At 40.4% G+C, this 15158-nt stretch overlaps 1 protein-coding gene across 2 annotated transcripts in view; it reads left to right on the top strand.

Annotated features, from left to right (window-relative positions):
- The window catches only part of CACNA2D3 (calcium voltage-gated channel auxiliary subunit alpha2delta 3), a 913362-nt gene that overhangs the window by 665729 nt on the left and 232475 nt on the right, over nt 1-15158 (top strand). For both annotated transcript variants that reach the window (XM_053599985.1, XM_053599984.1), the window contains 2 exons: nt 12998-13069; nt 14601-14681. In XM_053599985.1, coding sequence (XP_053455960.1) covers nt 12998-13069; nt 14601-14681 — 153 coding nt within the window. The remainder of the gene's footprint in view (nt 1-12997; nt 13070-14600; nt 14682-15158) is intronic.

Here is a 15158-nt window from a genome sequence, read left to right as displayed (position 1 = left end):
ATACCAGCCTGAGCAAGAGTGAGACCCTGTTTCTGAAAAGTAGCCAGGCATTGTGGCAGGCGTCTATAGTCTCAGCTACTCAGGAGGCTGAGGCAAGAGGATGGCTTGAGCCCAAGAGTTTTAAGTTACTGTGGCTATGTCACCACTCTAACAAGGTGACAAAGTAAGACTGTGTCTCAAAAATAATAAATAAATAGTTAGAATGTAGTAGTTTATGTACATTATGCACCTATTGTATATGTGTGTGTGTGTATAAACAAGACAGTATTGGAAAGGATAGATGTGCTTAACATTGGCTATTTCCTAGTGGCAGAAGGACAAGTATTTATTTCATTTTCTTAATACATTTTTGAATATTTCAAGTACTATATGATCAGCATATATTACTTTTATAAGAAAAGAATTTATTTGTAATCATGAACTAAGTGTATTACAAATATGTTAAATGGAGCAGACTAACGAGTGTTAACCTAACAATTGTTTTCTGACCATAACTCTCGCCAGAAACAAAAAAATGAGAAGCACACACTTATGTGTGAAGATACACCACAATTACATTGATTCCTAGTACAACTAACTGTAGTTAGAGTATGAGGGTTTGTAAACAGTGGGTCCTCTTGCATGGGACAAGTCTAGAAGTGCCTTTGTTTATCACTAATCTTTATTTCCTATTAGAAAAAGAGGTCATGTTTGATCTTTAGTGAGAGGCCCAGTCCATGTCAGATGCTTAGAGAAGCATTGATGGGAACTGGGGAAATCCACTAGAACAGCAGGTGTGTGGTTAAAGTAGGGTCACCTACCCCAGGTGAGCGAGCCTCAGCTGGTAGGTGCTCCCTGTTCCACTCATACCTCTAGGAAGGGAAGACGACCTCAGCTTACAAGTGGGAAAGATGAAGTGGATGTGGTTGGCAATTGCCGAGTTTGCTGTGGGAAAAGTGCTGAACCGAGCAGTAGCAGTCAACCTCTGGCATCCTATTCATCATGGCTGGGGAGGACATTCCACTGTCACAGCAAAGGAAAGAGAGCAGTGGTTCTCCAGAGCAACTTCGGAGTCAGCTGGAGGCAGAGTAGAGGCCCTGCCTGCCACTTCTCCTCAGTACTTTGGGCCCAGGACACCATCCCTCTGAGCCTTGGTCTCCTCATGTAATCACGGGGTGGAGACGCCTGCCTCACATGGTCTTCTGAGAAGCACATGAACCGTATTTGTCAGGGCCCATCCACACCAAGTGCTCGATTAGAGGTGGCAGGGGCAGGAATACTATGAGTTACCCTGGTATCATGATACCTTATTTAATACAGAAAAACTTTGATGGAGTAAAAACAGAAATCATTTTGGAACACTGATATAATCTGGTGTTCTTAAAAAAAGAACCTGATTATTAAGCTGAAAACAAAGAATTGATTTTAAAAATCCCTAATATCGCAATGCTTTCTAGACCTGGACTTAATTTTTAGCATCTTAGAAATTCAAAATTTTCTTTCAGACTATCTTATATAAGATATATGAAATGTTTTCTATTTATTTAAATAAAATACAATTATAAAATATTATTTTCTTGGCTCAGCACCCATAGCACAGTGGTTACGGCAACAGCCACATACACTGAGGGTGGCAAGTTCGAACCCAGCCCGGGCCAGCTAAACAGCAATGACAACTGCAACAGGAAAATAGCCGGGCATCATGGTGGGCACCTGTAGTCCCAGCCACTCGGGAGGCTGAGACAAGAGAATCACTTAAGCCCAAGAGTTGGAGGTTGCTGTGAGCTGTGATGCCATGGCACCCTACCCAGGGTGACAAAGCGAGACTCTGTCTCAAAAAGATAAAATAAATAAATAAATAAATAAAATATTATTTTCTTGATGTGCTTAAACACTGCAAATTCTTCTTACGACATTGCTAAGTGAAACTATCTTTTCTTTTGAAAGTCAAAGTAATACATGAATTAAAAACAAGGGAATTTTAATAATTGTTTTCATCTCAATTTTTCTTGCCTTCCTAAATAAATACAAACATCCTTCTTCATTCTATATAGAACGGAAGGCAGAGGATGGAGTTATTTCATAAAGACCATTGAACTGGAATACTATAGTGTTAATGTCAGCATCACCAGTATTAAGTCTGAGGTGGTTTTAAGGGGACCTCTTGGGAATGCTTTTCTTGCTTCTAGATGCAATTCTCTGTAGATCATTTTTACTGGCTCAAAGGCGATCTTGAATTCAAAGTACTGGCTTTGCCATTTTGAGGTCTCTTCCATATTTCTTAATCGATTTAGAACAACGGTATCACTCTTGGAGACACTAGATGCATTTTATGAAAAAACGACTTATCAATTTATACATTATGCTCAAGGCTCTGGAAGAGTTGTCATTTAAAGGATACCTGTATGGAGTACCTTTATGAAATACAGGATTAAGCAACTCCAAATCAGTGGACTAGAGTCAGAAATACATTTTTTTCCCGATTGCATTAGAGGCACATAACAAAGAACATGATTCCAACACTGAAACATGATTCCAACATGATTCCAACGTTGTCCTGTACTGATTCAGGACAATTCAGTAAATAATTTGAAAACCAAATCTGTGTTAAAATATAAATGTAAGTCAAGTCTACATCAAATCAATGCCAGATTACCATCTGTAATTTTAATTTGGCTTTGCTGGTTCTCACAGAAAGAGATTTCCTGTGTGGCAGATATACTAGATAAAGACAATGAGTTACTCAGGAGAAAATATGCATAACCTATAAACTACCCATGGTCATAGTCTTTCTTCCATTTTTTTTTTTTTGATAAAAAAGGGTCTAATTTTCTTTGATAAAAATCGTCTACTTATTTCTGTGCATTAAAATCAGAAAAGTGCCCATTACACTGAAACAACTGCCTTTTGTTTTTCTTACTAAATGGAGTCACATATTTATTGTTCTGTTCATAATTGAGCTGCCTGATCCTTTTTCCAGTCATATTCTTCCCTGGTTAGGCACCCAATTAATGGATGTACAAATCCCCAAGCAGCCCCCTCCCATGGGAACTGAAGCAACGTCTGTGCCTGGGCTGCCAAACTCCTCATGCCAAAGGAGTCAACTGGAATGACCCTCTGGGGTAAACTGCAGCAGTTGTGCAATTGTGTACAGCAGTGCTACCAAGAAGTTCAAAAACAGAAAGTTAGATGTTTATCCCTTCGAATTAACTAGAAGGATTTTGGGAAACCCAACCGAGTTTCATGAGGTACAAAAATGTCAGGCAAGAACTAATGCCATGGTATGGATTTTCTTTTTCCCGAAATGACTCACAAAATTAAACCACTTGCTGAATCATGAGCCCTGTGTGCTTGGATTTTACCCATCTGTATTTGCCTAGGCCTGGAACACATTAGATGATTTGCAGGCTGGATACTTCTAAGGCGTCTGTCCCTTCTTCCCTGTCTCCCTTCCTCCATAACAACTTACTTCCCGATGTGTTCTTTCCCAGCCTCCTCTAATATTTATAATTGCTAAGTATAAGTAACTACTCCCAACTACTTTCTAAAGCATACTGTTTAGCTATTAAAGTCATGCTATTCTACCATAGGATAAAGAAGAAATAGCTTTCTATTTTGTTTATGCAATTCAGATGGAGAGAGAGATCAAGTTCAAATTTGCTAAAACAATGAGTGAATTACAAAGAAGCATATGAACTTTTCTCCCCTAGCCTGGAATGATGGTCTTTGTGAGATTCATTGCACCCATCAGATGTGCCGGGCACTGTGCTAGGTGCTTTATGTCTATAATTCTACTCAATCCTGTAAGAAGTGTACGTGCTATTCCTAATTTAAGGATGATTTAAGTAATATTCCTCTTGCACTGTACTCTAAGCTCATGCAGGCAAAACATGGTAGTTGCCTTTGCACCCCAAAATAGGAGTCTGAAAGCAAAGGGGTGGGTACACAAGCTCTGGCATCACGTGGGCCAGGGCTTAAATCTCCACCCTGTTGCCTTCTGTGAACTCCAGAAATGTACTTTGCCTTTTTATCTTTACTTCCTTTACATAAAAAATGTGCATAGACACTACATAAGATCTATGTCAGAGCTCAATTTAAAGCTACCCTGATATAAGACATTAAAGCAATGTTTGATAACAAATGGGAAGCCATATTTGGCCCTGGATGTGGATGTGGGTGTGATGGATGGACAGATAGGATGGATGGATGGATGGATGGATGGATGGATGGATGGCTCAATAAAAGTGACTCAGAAGTTGGAATAACTTGCTCCGAAATGTCAATTTTTGCTTCTGTAGTTCATACTTTTCTCTGTGCTGCTAAGCAACTCACAATGTTCAACTAAGCTGTTAAAAAAAAAAAAAAAGTCCTTTTCCTTTTTCACTGTGACATCAGCTAGACATTATGAACCTTCCCCCCTTACCAGAGCAGAAGCACCTGGGCATCAGCCTCTCAGCACATCCCTCACACTCTCAGGCTAACCACACTGATGCAGGAGCAATACACAGAGCTGCTCAGGGAAGGAGCCGCGAGCGAGCAGAAGCCGTGTGATGTAAAAGAGGGAGAACTAACCCCAGGGTCCTGTCTGAATTCTGATACCAGTTCTCTGTGACTCCTTTCCTTTCTGGGCCTCATTCATAAAATAAATAAAAGGATGGTATTGGCATAAATTCATTCAAGGGTCATTTGCAGGGGGGCACTTCTTATGTACCAGGCTGCATACTAAATACTACGGATAAAAAGAGGGATTATTCCCGGCTTCTGCCCTTGGAGTTCATAGGCTCTACACAGTTCTCAGCATTTCTTCCAGCCACAGTGTTCAGTGACTTTGCTGCATTAACAGTTTGCACAGATTTGGTCCTAGATGGTATCTTTGGTTGTAGAGTAAATATGATTATCTTTGTAGTGAAGTTTGAAAACATCTGGTTCCCATTTCCACTTAGTTAGGGAAGGTTTATGGAGGAAGCAGCATTTCAGGGGGTCTTTAAACAAGAGGAAGGTTTTGTCCCAGGGCCCTGAAGCTCCAAGAGTTGGCTGTGTTTTCAGGCATCTCTCTGAGAGGTGTCTAAACCACATTTGTGAAAATATGAATGTTCGGCCACAATGGGGGGTCAGTTATGTGTCATAGCTCATCATAAATATTACCCAAATTCCAATGCCTCATGATAATTCTCATTGGTCTTATCACTGGGCATTCTTGAAATAAGCCGGTTGTGCTCTAAAACAAAGCGGTTTCCTAGACAGCTTTCAGGTCTGTTAATCAGTAATACTCTCTCGACATGGCTTTATATATGTGCTCCTCGTCACAGGCGGTGTCCTCCCTCTATGTAGCTGTCTACTCATAAATCGTATTTCCTGCTCCATGACTATCTTAGCATTATTGGAGGGAAAGGAAAGAACACCAAATTTTCCTGAATAATAACAATTTTATTAGAAGGAAGTCGTTTTTACATTCTCCTAGATGTTCCAACATTATCCAACATCCTCGTTCACAAAATTGTCTCTACATTGTTAAAAAGAAAGAGAACAAACAAATTGAAAAATTCATTTCGTATGGTATGCATTAAAGTCCAAAGAGGGAAATCAGTTTGTTCTTTATATTTAAACAACTTTAAATACAGTGAAATCTCATGTAAGAATTCAGGATCTCCAAATCTCAGATGCAAGTAGTAATGATAGAACGAGAAAAGGGAAAATGTATCAGCTAAAAGCAAAACAGCATTTTCGAGAATTAAGTGACGACATTTTATCAGGGTGATCAAATGCAAAGCAAGAAGAGATGTTACTAGAAAGCTTTACTTATTCTTATTTCTTATTCTCCCCTGCTGTTTCATTAGGGCCTTGTGTTATTTAGGATTCAGGTACCTTGCAGAATTGTGAGAAAATGCTACTGCATAATGGAAATCTGAACAATGGTTGGCGTTTTTAATTTGTCTAGATTTTTAAAGGGCAGCAGTTCATCTGAGGAGTGTCATAAAAGACGATTCATATTGCTCACATTGAAAAAAGAAATATCTTTTCAGTTAAAAATAATGCCTACGTTTTCTAAATCTCTCACTATAAAGCACACCTGAAATACTGACAATAAAGTATAATATGTTTAACCCAGAATATTAAAACTTTATTATATTCCTAACTTTATTAGTATTTTCAATGTCAAAATGTTACCATAGTTTGTTTTGATCTTCTAACTCTGAGGACCATTTTGATCTTAATGCAGAAAGGATTTTTGAAGTAGTATTATTTTTATTATTTTACTTCATCTATTTTTATCTTGAAGCATTAATATTTATTGAGAGCATATGTTATTTGGTGGTTTATTTATAAAATGCTTTCTGTAGATGAGAATTGAGGGGGATGTTCTTTGTAATTGCAGTCATACACAAAAGACACCAAAATGGCTGTTTATGTATCCACCACCCAGAAATAAGAAATATAACTATTTTGTTGTATTTACTTCAGGGCTTCATTTTTAATTTTTTTTTTGTTGTTGTTTTTGTTTTTTGTGGAGGGAAATACTGCAAATATCAGTGGCGTTGCCTGGGCTGACTGTCCTTCTGTAGGAGATCACATCTTGGCTCCTGTCTCTCAATACAGTTTCTCTGTTGCGGATTCCAGCAAGTGCTCCTTCCCTGCCCTCGTCCAGTTTGGGAGCACCCAGGCACTGCACTATTCCTTGAAGTGGTACCCCGCATTCTACCTGCACCTTTCTAAATAATCCCTTTATTAAACTTACCTCAAATCACCCTTTGAGGCACCTTTCTAAATAATCCCTTTATTAAACTTACCTCAAATCACACTTTGAGTGTGCTGCTTATTTTCTGCTGGGATATGACAGACAAAAGCTTGCATCTTATCTGTCTATGTCATTTTTTACAATGGATGTACATACCCACGCTGCATACTTTTAGGTGTTTACATTTTTACATGTGATTTCATATGACGTTATCCTTCTGCAACTTGTTTCATTTTCCAAATACTGTTTGAGATGTATCCATGTTGTTCTATGAATATTTAGTCATTTAGATTTTAAGAATGATTACATAATACACTTCAGTTCTCCAGTTAAGACAAAATTTCTCAAAAAGAAATCTAGATCTTGGAGTTCATTAAATAGATGTATGCATTCATACGTACGTGTAGATAGTGGCGACTTAGGAGTCTTTTGGTTCTACCACTGAAACATGCTATTCCTTTTATTCCTTTCTTATTCAAAATAGCTTCTTAGATCATTGATTAAATTATTAAGTAAGGAGATTTTTAAATATTATACCTGCGTAAAGTCTCTCAATCAAAACTGGCCTCTATTAAAACAGCCAGAAAATTTCATGATTCTCACTAACAGCAGTGGGAATCCAAAGAATTTGAGGGAAAAACTCACAGCCAGAGTTAACATTAGCAAAGTAAGCAGTATTGATACCGTGCTCCCTTTTCAGGCCTGAGACACAATAGGATTTGCTTCCCACAATTCAGGGGATTTTCACCTGTGCCATTCCTCTGAAGGGTGTTTACATCTCCACCAGGAGCTGTGGAGAAAGTCATCCTTCTGCACATACCCAGTACATGCTTACCAGATTCTTCTACTGACTGGATAAGGAATATTGTAATGGCAGAAGGGTTGGGAATTTAGGGGTGGAGGGCAGACTTGTGGCCATTGAAAGAGGTAGGTACAGAGGATGTTTTGGTCTGAGGATAGGAGGTAAAGGTCAGGACTTGTGGCTGTAGAGGGTCTCTACATAGCCACAGATTCTGCTCAAGTCCCCCTTTTGAGATTTATAGTTCCCTGCTCCTCTCCCTGGTGTTCCCAGTTACTTATTTGTACAGAGAGTTATTTCATGAATTTCTACTATCTTGCTCTCTCATTGTCTTGGACTATCAAAACTGGAGGATATGGGTAAAATTTTTTTCTACCTTGACCTTATTATCCCTCATTCTACCCAGATAATGATCCTTGGGGGTTTCTAGTTTATTAGTAAATTTAAGCTAATGAGGAAGAGAGAAGATACCAAGGAGACAGCTTCCCTTCTGTTAAAGCTGCATTTGAGAAAGTGGGTGTGAGATAACCTCACCTTTCCTTTACTCCCCTATCACATTCTCAGATCCCACACACCTTACAGAATCAATGGTTTTCCTTTACAATGTCTCATCTGACATTTAAAGATGTACACAGCTGTGTTTTTCGACCTTTTAGGACTATTCCCTTCCTGTCAAGGTGAAAGTTATTGACAGTACTAATAGTTGATACAGTCTTTTTTGTTTCAACTACAGTAGATAACTAAGTGGCAGCCAATGACATGGTAAGGCCCATGCTCTGGAAATGGCTTTTTTAATTTCCCAGGACCTTGTACCTGCAATTAACCCTGATTGCCACTAGATGGTGGCAGTGTCTTTTCATAGAGTCAATGTTCCTTATAGGTATTGAAAGGAACACACAGCAGAAACGCAGCTGTGTACTCATCAATTACACACACACATACGCACACACACATATAAAATCCCACTAGCTCCAGGTAGGAAAAAGAAAAAAAAATCCCAGGTAGCCTTGCTTGAATAACATGCTTAATTAATAAGCTGATCAGCGCAGCCCAGGCAGTGTGTGTGCGAGTGTGCACAGCCTGAGTTGGATTGCCCATACTCTGATGGAAGAGGTTACCTACCAAAAAACCTTGTCGTTGGAGGGGGTAAAGAGGATTTTCCTATAGAAAGGGGGTGTTATTTGCAGAAAGAAGAAGGAGAAACAAGGTGCTGGGCAATTTAAAATATGTCTTCCCCTGCATTGTTCTATTTGTAAAAATCCATAAGTATAAAGCAAATGGAACGAAACTGCTGTGTAGCAGGGAACTGCTTTCAGGGAGCCCTCTGGGTCTGTCATACAAACCCTGACAGATATCAATAAATGCCAGATGTTTTTCCATTAGTTCAAGCTAAACCTGCAGAGCCTCTCTGCTCACTAATTGAAAGCCAGCATTCCAGCCCCACCCAGCCCTTCTTCCTCTGCCACTTTAGCTTTTCCGTCTCCCTTAGTGGACCTGAGGTGCCTTAGGAATAAGAACCATGCCTTATTCCTGTCTTTTTTTTTTCTAGCATATGTCATAGAACTTGGCACATAGCTAACATGCAAGGCATGTTTATCAAGGGAGTCAATGAAGAGTAATGACTAGACCAGCAGAAAAATGGATAGCAACACAAATCTGGTGTTGTTATGCTATCTGGGGCCACACCCTAGGGCTGGTCACATTGCTGATGAGTGCCATCAGTGGGAAACTAATCAAGCATCAGAAGTAGAGGCCTGGCATGGCTGCATGGACCTTGCACACGAATCCAAATGCATATTCATGTGAGCCTACATGCATGATTAACTTGGGAAGCTGACAGGAAGCAGTCAATCTGTTGAGCAAGTTTGTGTTTTATAAGCCAGATGTTCAGTATTATTATTCATCATTTCCTTTGATACCAGAACTATCCCCATTATGTAGCATGGGAAATGAAGGATATGGAATAATATACACTTATTATACAACTGAGTACCACAACTGTGCATTTTGGAGGCTTGTTCAAAGCCTGGGCAAGTGTAATTGAACAGCAGTTCATTTTAAGATTCCCACTTGGACTTAAGTTAATGGGATTTTGCCGAGGTGGACCATGGTGACCCTCATCTCCTGCTCCTACCCTTTGGAAAATGAATGTTGACTCTATGTCTGCATTTTTCTTGGAAACTGTACGTATGAATCATAAGGAGTCCTCTTGCCTCAGCAGCAGCTATAGGTTAGAGGGTCACAGAAAAGCAAGGAATCCCCCTGCCCAACATATGGGGGGAAAGAGTATTTCTGGCTGTGGTTGGTTGTATAATTTCTGCTTGGTGGTCTAGGAAAAAAACTCTTGCCATTGGCTTCTATTTCCTATGGCAAGGAATGCCTTTCAATCATACAGTGCTTACAGTTTAAATGAACTTGTGAATTGATGTTCCCTCTCCATAAAATGTTTAAGATTCACAGAGTCCAGACCTGTGGGGACTGGGAACGATGGAGCTGTTGGGTGCAGAAGAGGGCCTTAATGTTTCACAAGTAATATTTCTGTGCATAATGATGAGCTGGCCTATCTGAGGAAGCCTACAGGTGAGGCTTCTGGCCAGAACTGCCCCTAGGAGAAGAGTAGCACGCGATCATAGGCCCATGTGTAAACTGTGGCCACACCAAACTCTCTGCATTTCCTTAGTTTACCTGGGGCTGGTTACAAATGAGTGGTTTCAGTACAAATGCAATGCAAAAAATCCTATGGGGATTTTTTTTTTAAAGTAATGATGCAGTAATTACATTTGGAATTAGCCTCTGAGTGAAGTTAATACTATATGCTGGCTTAATATTTTGAAGTTAGTTTTCCATGATCTTGTGTTTGTGCCAGGACAATTACTAGTGATTTATAACTGATTTTTACTGGTTGCAGGAAAAATGCTTCATTTCTCATTATTGTCAATGGTATGTTTTGATTTCTTCCATGATCCATGTTGGCACTGCTTACAATTTTGATTTGAGTTGAAAAGTGGAAGTTGTCCAGGGTTATGGATCAGCTCAAATCAGTTTTCTTTATAGCATTAAGGATTAATCGAGGAGTCGGAATGTGGGAAGTCTTCTCTTTCTAAGAGAGCTATTCACTGTGGGTTGGTTCTGCCTTTGAAAATGGCCTTGCATGCCTCCACTGGTATGGTTTAAGTATTTTTAGCAAGACATTGGAACTATGTTTCCATACTCTTATATCACTGTATATACTGGTTGACGTGGTTCCTGGCAAAAATAATTATCAACATCATCTCAAAGTTAATATTATCTGGTTATTAAATAAAGTAAATTTATTTTCTTATTGTAATACCCAAATGAGGCTGTCCTCAAATAATGGGAGTTACATGATTACCATGTATATTATTAGTCAGGGTTCTCTGGAGTAACAAAACCAATAGAAGAGGTATATATAGAGAGGATATATATAAAGAAAGAGAGAGGCAGGAGGGTTATTTTAAGGACTTGGCTTACACAATTGTGGGGGCTGGCAAGTCTAAAATCTGTAAGGCTGGCAGACTAGAAATTCCAGTAAGAGTTGGTGCTGCAGGTTTGCGTTTGGAGACAGTCTGGAGGAAGTATTCCTTCTTCCTTGGGGGAACTGCCTTTGCTCTTAAGACTTTAAACTGATTGGATGAGACTGACCCACGTTATAGAGGGTGTTCTGTAAAATGTTAATCATATCTCTACAAAATACCTTCACAGCAACATTTAAACTGATGGTTGATCAAACAACTGAATACTGTAGCCTAACAAAGTTGATACATAAAATTATCCATGACACCAATGTGTTCCCAGTCCTGAGGGTCTATGAAATTCTTGCCTCATCTTACTTGTCATGGAAGATTATGGCCCATCTTGACATAGATGTGAAATTGTTAAAAACATGGCCTCTCCATCCCTGTTGGGAGATTTTTCCAATACCTGCTAGCTTTTCTTTAGCTGTCATAATTATTGATGGAGAGGAGGTGAGAAAGGATTGCCCCATAATAATGTTTCTCAACTTTTAGCATACATATAAATTAGTAAAATAAGTATTCATATTCAGAACACCTGGAATGGTCGAGGACTATCTCTAACAACCATTTAGTTGCTGCATGCTGCTGCCCTGTGCACCACATTGCAAGTAGTGACGCCCTATGACTCTGATGATCTATCAGAAGAACAAGGTGAAGGGTGGACTGAGCTTAATGACTTTCACTCAAGAGAGCAACCAGTCTATGGGGGCTTCAAGGATTTTAGGATCTTTTCTTTATTATGCTTTTCCCCAAGAAGGTCGAGGAAGCAACACTTGATCATTCTTCAGAACTGAAGCTAGAGAAGAGAAGTGCCCAAACATCAGGAAAAAACCTGAGGTTTGAATAGGCTGTGAAACCATAAAGTGTCCCTCTCCCATCAGACTTGCCTGCCAGTTTTGGTGGCTGTCAGCAGTGCCTCCAGCCTTGATCTTCTTTGGACTCTGCGGCTTACTAGCCGTGTAAGCTTGAAGGCAGGGGGAGGAAATTAGCGTGCTTTAAGCACCTCCAAATGCCAGGTACCAAGATAGACAGTTTTATATTTCTGGCAACAATGCTGGGGAATAGTTGGCATTATTTTATATGAGGACACTGGGGCTTAACTAATGCAGTTAGGAAGGATTCAAAGCTGAGAATTAGGAGCAGGTTTGCCTTGGGCCAAAGCCTGGCATGTTCCAGGACTCTCTTTCCCCATTGGTTTTGGGGCAAAGTAGGGGTTCCTGCCTGGCTCCCAACACCGTGTGAAACGCAGATGGGATGGTGAGTTTCCATGTGTCTGTGCACAGCTTAAAGGCTTCCAGACGCGTATCATGTGCCCTATTCTTGGAATCCTTCTCCCAAGAGAGACGGTCAGCTTCTTAGACATAATTGTAGGGGTCAGGTGATCAAGTTATGTTTCTCATTTTGTTTTTATTTTGTTTGTTTTCCATTTGGGACTGGCATTCAGAAATCTGTAGAAGTAAAAGGGCCTTGACTCAGCTACCTTAGGGAGAGTAAACACTTCCAGATTCCGTCATTTCCAACAGGGGCAATTCACCAGACCCCTTATGCCCACATATTTGGATCCCTGATTTTTAGATTAAGGAGAACCGTTGTTATTGAACATAAATATCTGGAAAGTAAAATAGTAAAGTAAATCTGTGGTAATAAAATAAATCTGTAAGATCTGAATCAGGCTGTATTTGACCCAAAATGTCTGTAAGCAGAGACCAGATCAGCTGGAGTGATTGACAACAAGTGACTTTGTTTCCCCAGCCCCAGGCTGGGGCTATAATCTGCAAATCAGCTGGAGGCACATTGCTCTGGCCCCTCCACTAAAGGCTTGAGCAGGCGCTGGTCCACTTGCCATAGCCCCTGGTCAGGAAAGGAAGTGATGGCCAAGGGGGTCGCCTTCCCCAGCAGAGGTTTTCAGATGCTTCCCAGCTAACTGGCTTTTCTTTCCCCATCCAGCTGGCCGATGATCAGGGCCTCGTCCTAATGACCACCGTCGCCATGCCCGTGTTCAGTAAGCAGAATGAAACCGTGAGTATGGTGGCAGCGCTTCACGCCTGACACTCAGAGGGCTGTTTTCTCAGACTCTCTGACTCAGGCTCTTGTGACTTCTTTTTAATGAGAGAGTATATGTAATTTTTCCTTATTATTTTATCCTGCTGCTAGAAACTACAGAGTCTGTAGTACCTTTCCAAAATTTGTGTTAATGACGATAGAAGACAAAACCCCCAGAGACAATCCTTGATTATGGTGGACTGACATCTTTTTGCTGTATAGTTACCAGCCTTCTACTCATTACCTAGGGCTGTAGTGGGAAGTTCCACAAACTGGGTGGCTTAAAAACAGAAATTTATTCTGACCCAGTTGTAGAGACTGAAAGTCTGAAGTCCAGTTCAGGGGAACTGTGCTCCCTCCAACAGCTGTAGAGAAGAGCCTTTCCTTGCCTCTTTCAGCTTCAGAGGGCCCCAGGCATACCTTGGCTTGTGGCAGCATCACTCCAGGCTCTGCCTCCGTCTTCACACCTTCTTTTATGCACCACTTTGTGTGTTCCCCTCTTCTTATAAGGAAACCCAGTCATTGGATTTAGGGTCCACTCTAAATCCAGGATGATGTCATCTTGAGGTCCTTAACTGTTACATCTGCAATGACCCTGTTTCCAAGTAGCATTACATTATGAGGTCCTGGTGGACATGAACTTGGAGTGACCTTTAAACTAGCTATTGGCGCCACCCTATATTTTCTTTTTAACTGAACATTTACTGAGTGCTTGTTATGGGCATGGTACTGTTATACGTAGTGAGAACACCATTCCTGCCCTTAAGCTTGGAAACCAAAAGCTGTTGACATGTAGCTAAGACAGAAGATGAATAGAAGGAGGCAAGTATAGTTAGCAGCTGATATGAGTCCTTGGTGCTGGTAACTATTCAACCTACTCTAAGCCTCAGAGGAAACAACTGACAGCAGAAATTTGTACATCCTTTCCCATGGCCTTTCTGACATTAAAACATCACAGGCCACCTGCTTTGGAAACTGGGACCCTGGAGGTCTATTCCTTACATTTGTCCTTGGTTCCAACTCATTGCTAAAAATGTTAAGAGTTCTTACATCTTTTCTGGCTATTTAGTCTCTCTCTCCTGGGCACCAGATGGCAGTGTAAGTAGAGAAAACAGTTAACAGGCTGTCTTCCTATAAAAGCTTTCTTAAGAGAGGCTGGTTAATGATTAGAGTCTCGTGCTGCTGAAACTGTTATGCTACTTCCCATCAGTGTCTGATTTTCAGGAGAGAGAAGAGGGAAGCTATTGAATTGTCTTGGTATGAGTGTGTGTTGGGTCTTGTAGTATTTAACGGATGGACTGAGAAACCACTATTCTTATCTAGTAATATTTTGGATGGAGGATGAGGGATAGAAGAGGCTCCTTCTTAGAGACCTGTGTTAATGCTCAATCTCTATCACTCTGGGGAAGGCACCGGATGGTGCTCTGTGGTGTGTGCCTTCTCATGAGACTATTTCTTTTGCCAAGTTAACTGACTGTTATTATTGTTCAATGTCCATTTTCAACAGAGATCAAAGGGTATTCTTCTGGGAGTGGTTGGTACAGATGTCCCAGTGAAAGAGCTTCTGAAGACCATCCCCAAGTACAAGGTAATGCTGACCTAATTAATAAAATCATAGCAACAGAAATACCAGGTACCTCATTTTCACACAAGTCAGGGTTCAAACTTTACCTCCCTATTGAGCAATGATTTTTTTTTTTTTTTTTTTACCACCGTTGTAACCTATTACCTTGACTTTGTACCATCTGTATGGTTACTTAACAGGTATATTTAAAATTAAATTGACTTACTGTTTTTCTTACTTACCTCTCCTAACCTCAATGTGAAGAATCAATGTTTTGATATGATTGTTATATTTTTGTGATACAGAGTATTGATATGAGTGGTCTGCCTTTTAAAAAGATGGCCCAAAGAGTTCTTCAATCCTGCATAGGAGACTCTCTCCCATTCCTGTGGTGGCGGGGGTTGGGGGTGGGCTCCTGAGAAAAGCAGAACAAAAAGTAGGCAGTGGGAGATCCCCTCAAGGCCCCACACAGGTGCACAGAACTCCTGAGGACCCTCTGGA

Source organism: Nycticebus coucang, chromosome 8, assembly GCF_027406575.1.
Source record: "Nycticebus coucang isolate mNycCou1 chromosome 8, mNycCou1.pri, whole genome shotgun sequence".
Classification (NCBI taxonomy): domain Eukaryota; kingdom Metazoa; phylum Chordata; class Mammalia; order Primates; family Lorisidae; genus Nycticebus; species Nycticebus coucang.
Note: the sequence above shows the minus strand (reverse complement) of the source record. Positions and strands in the feature narration are given on the sequence as shown.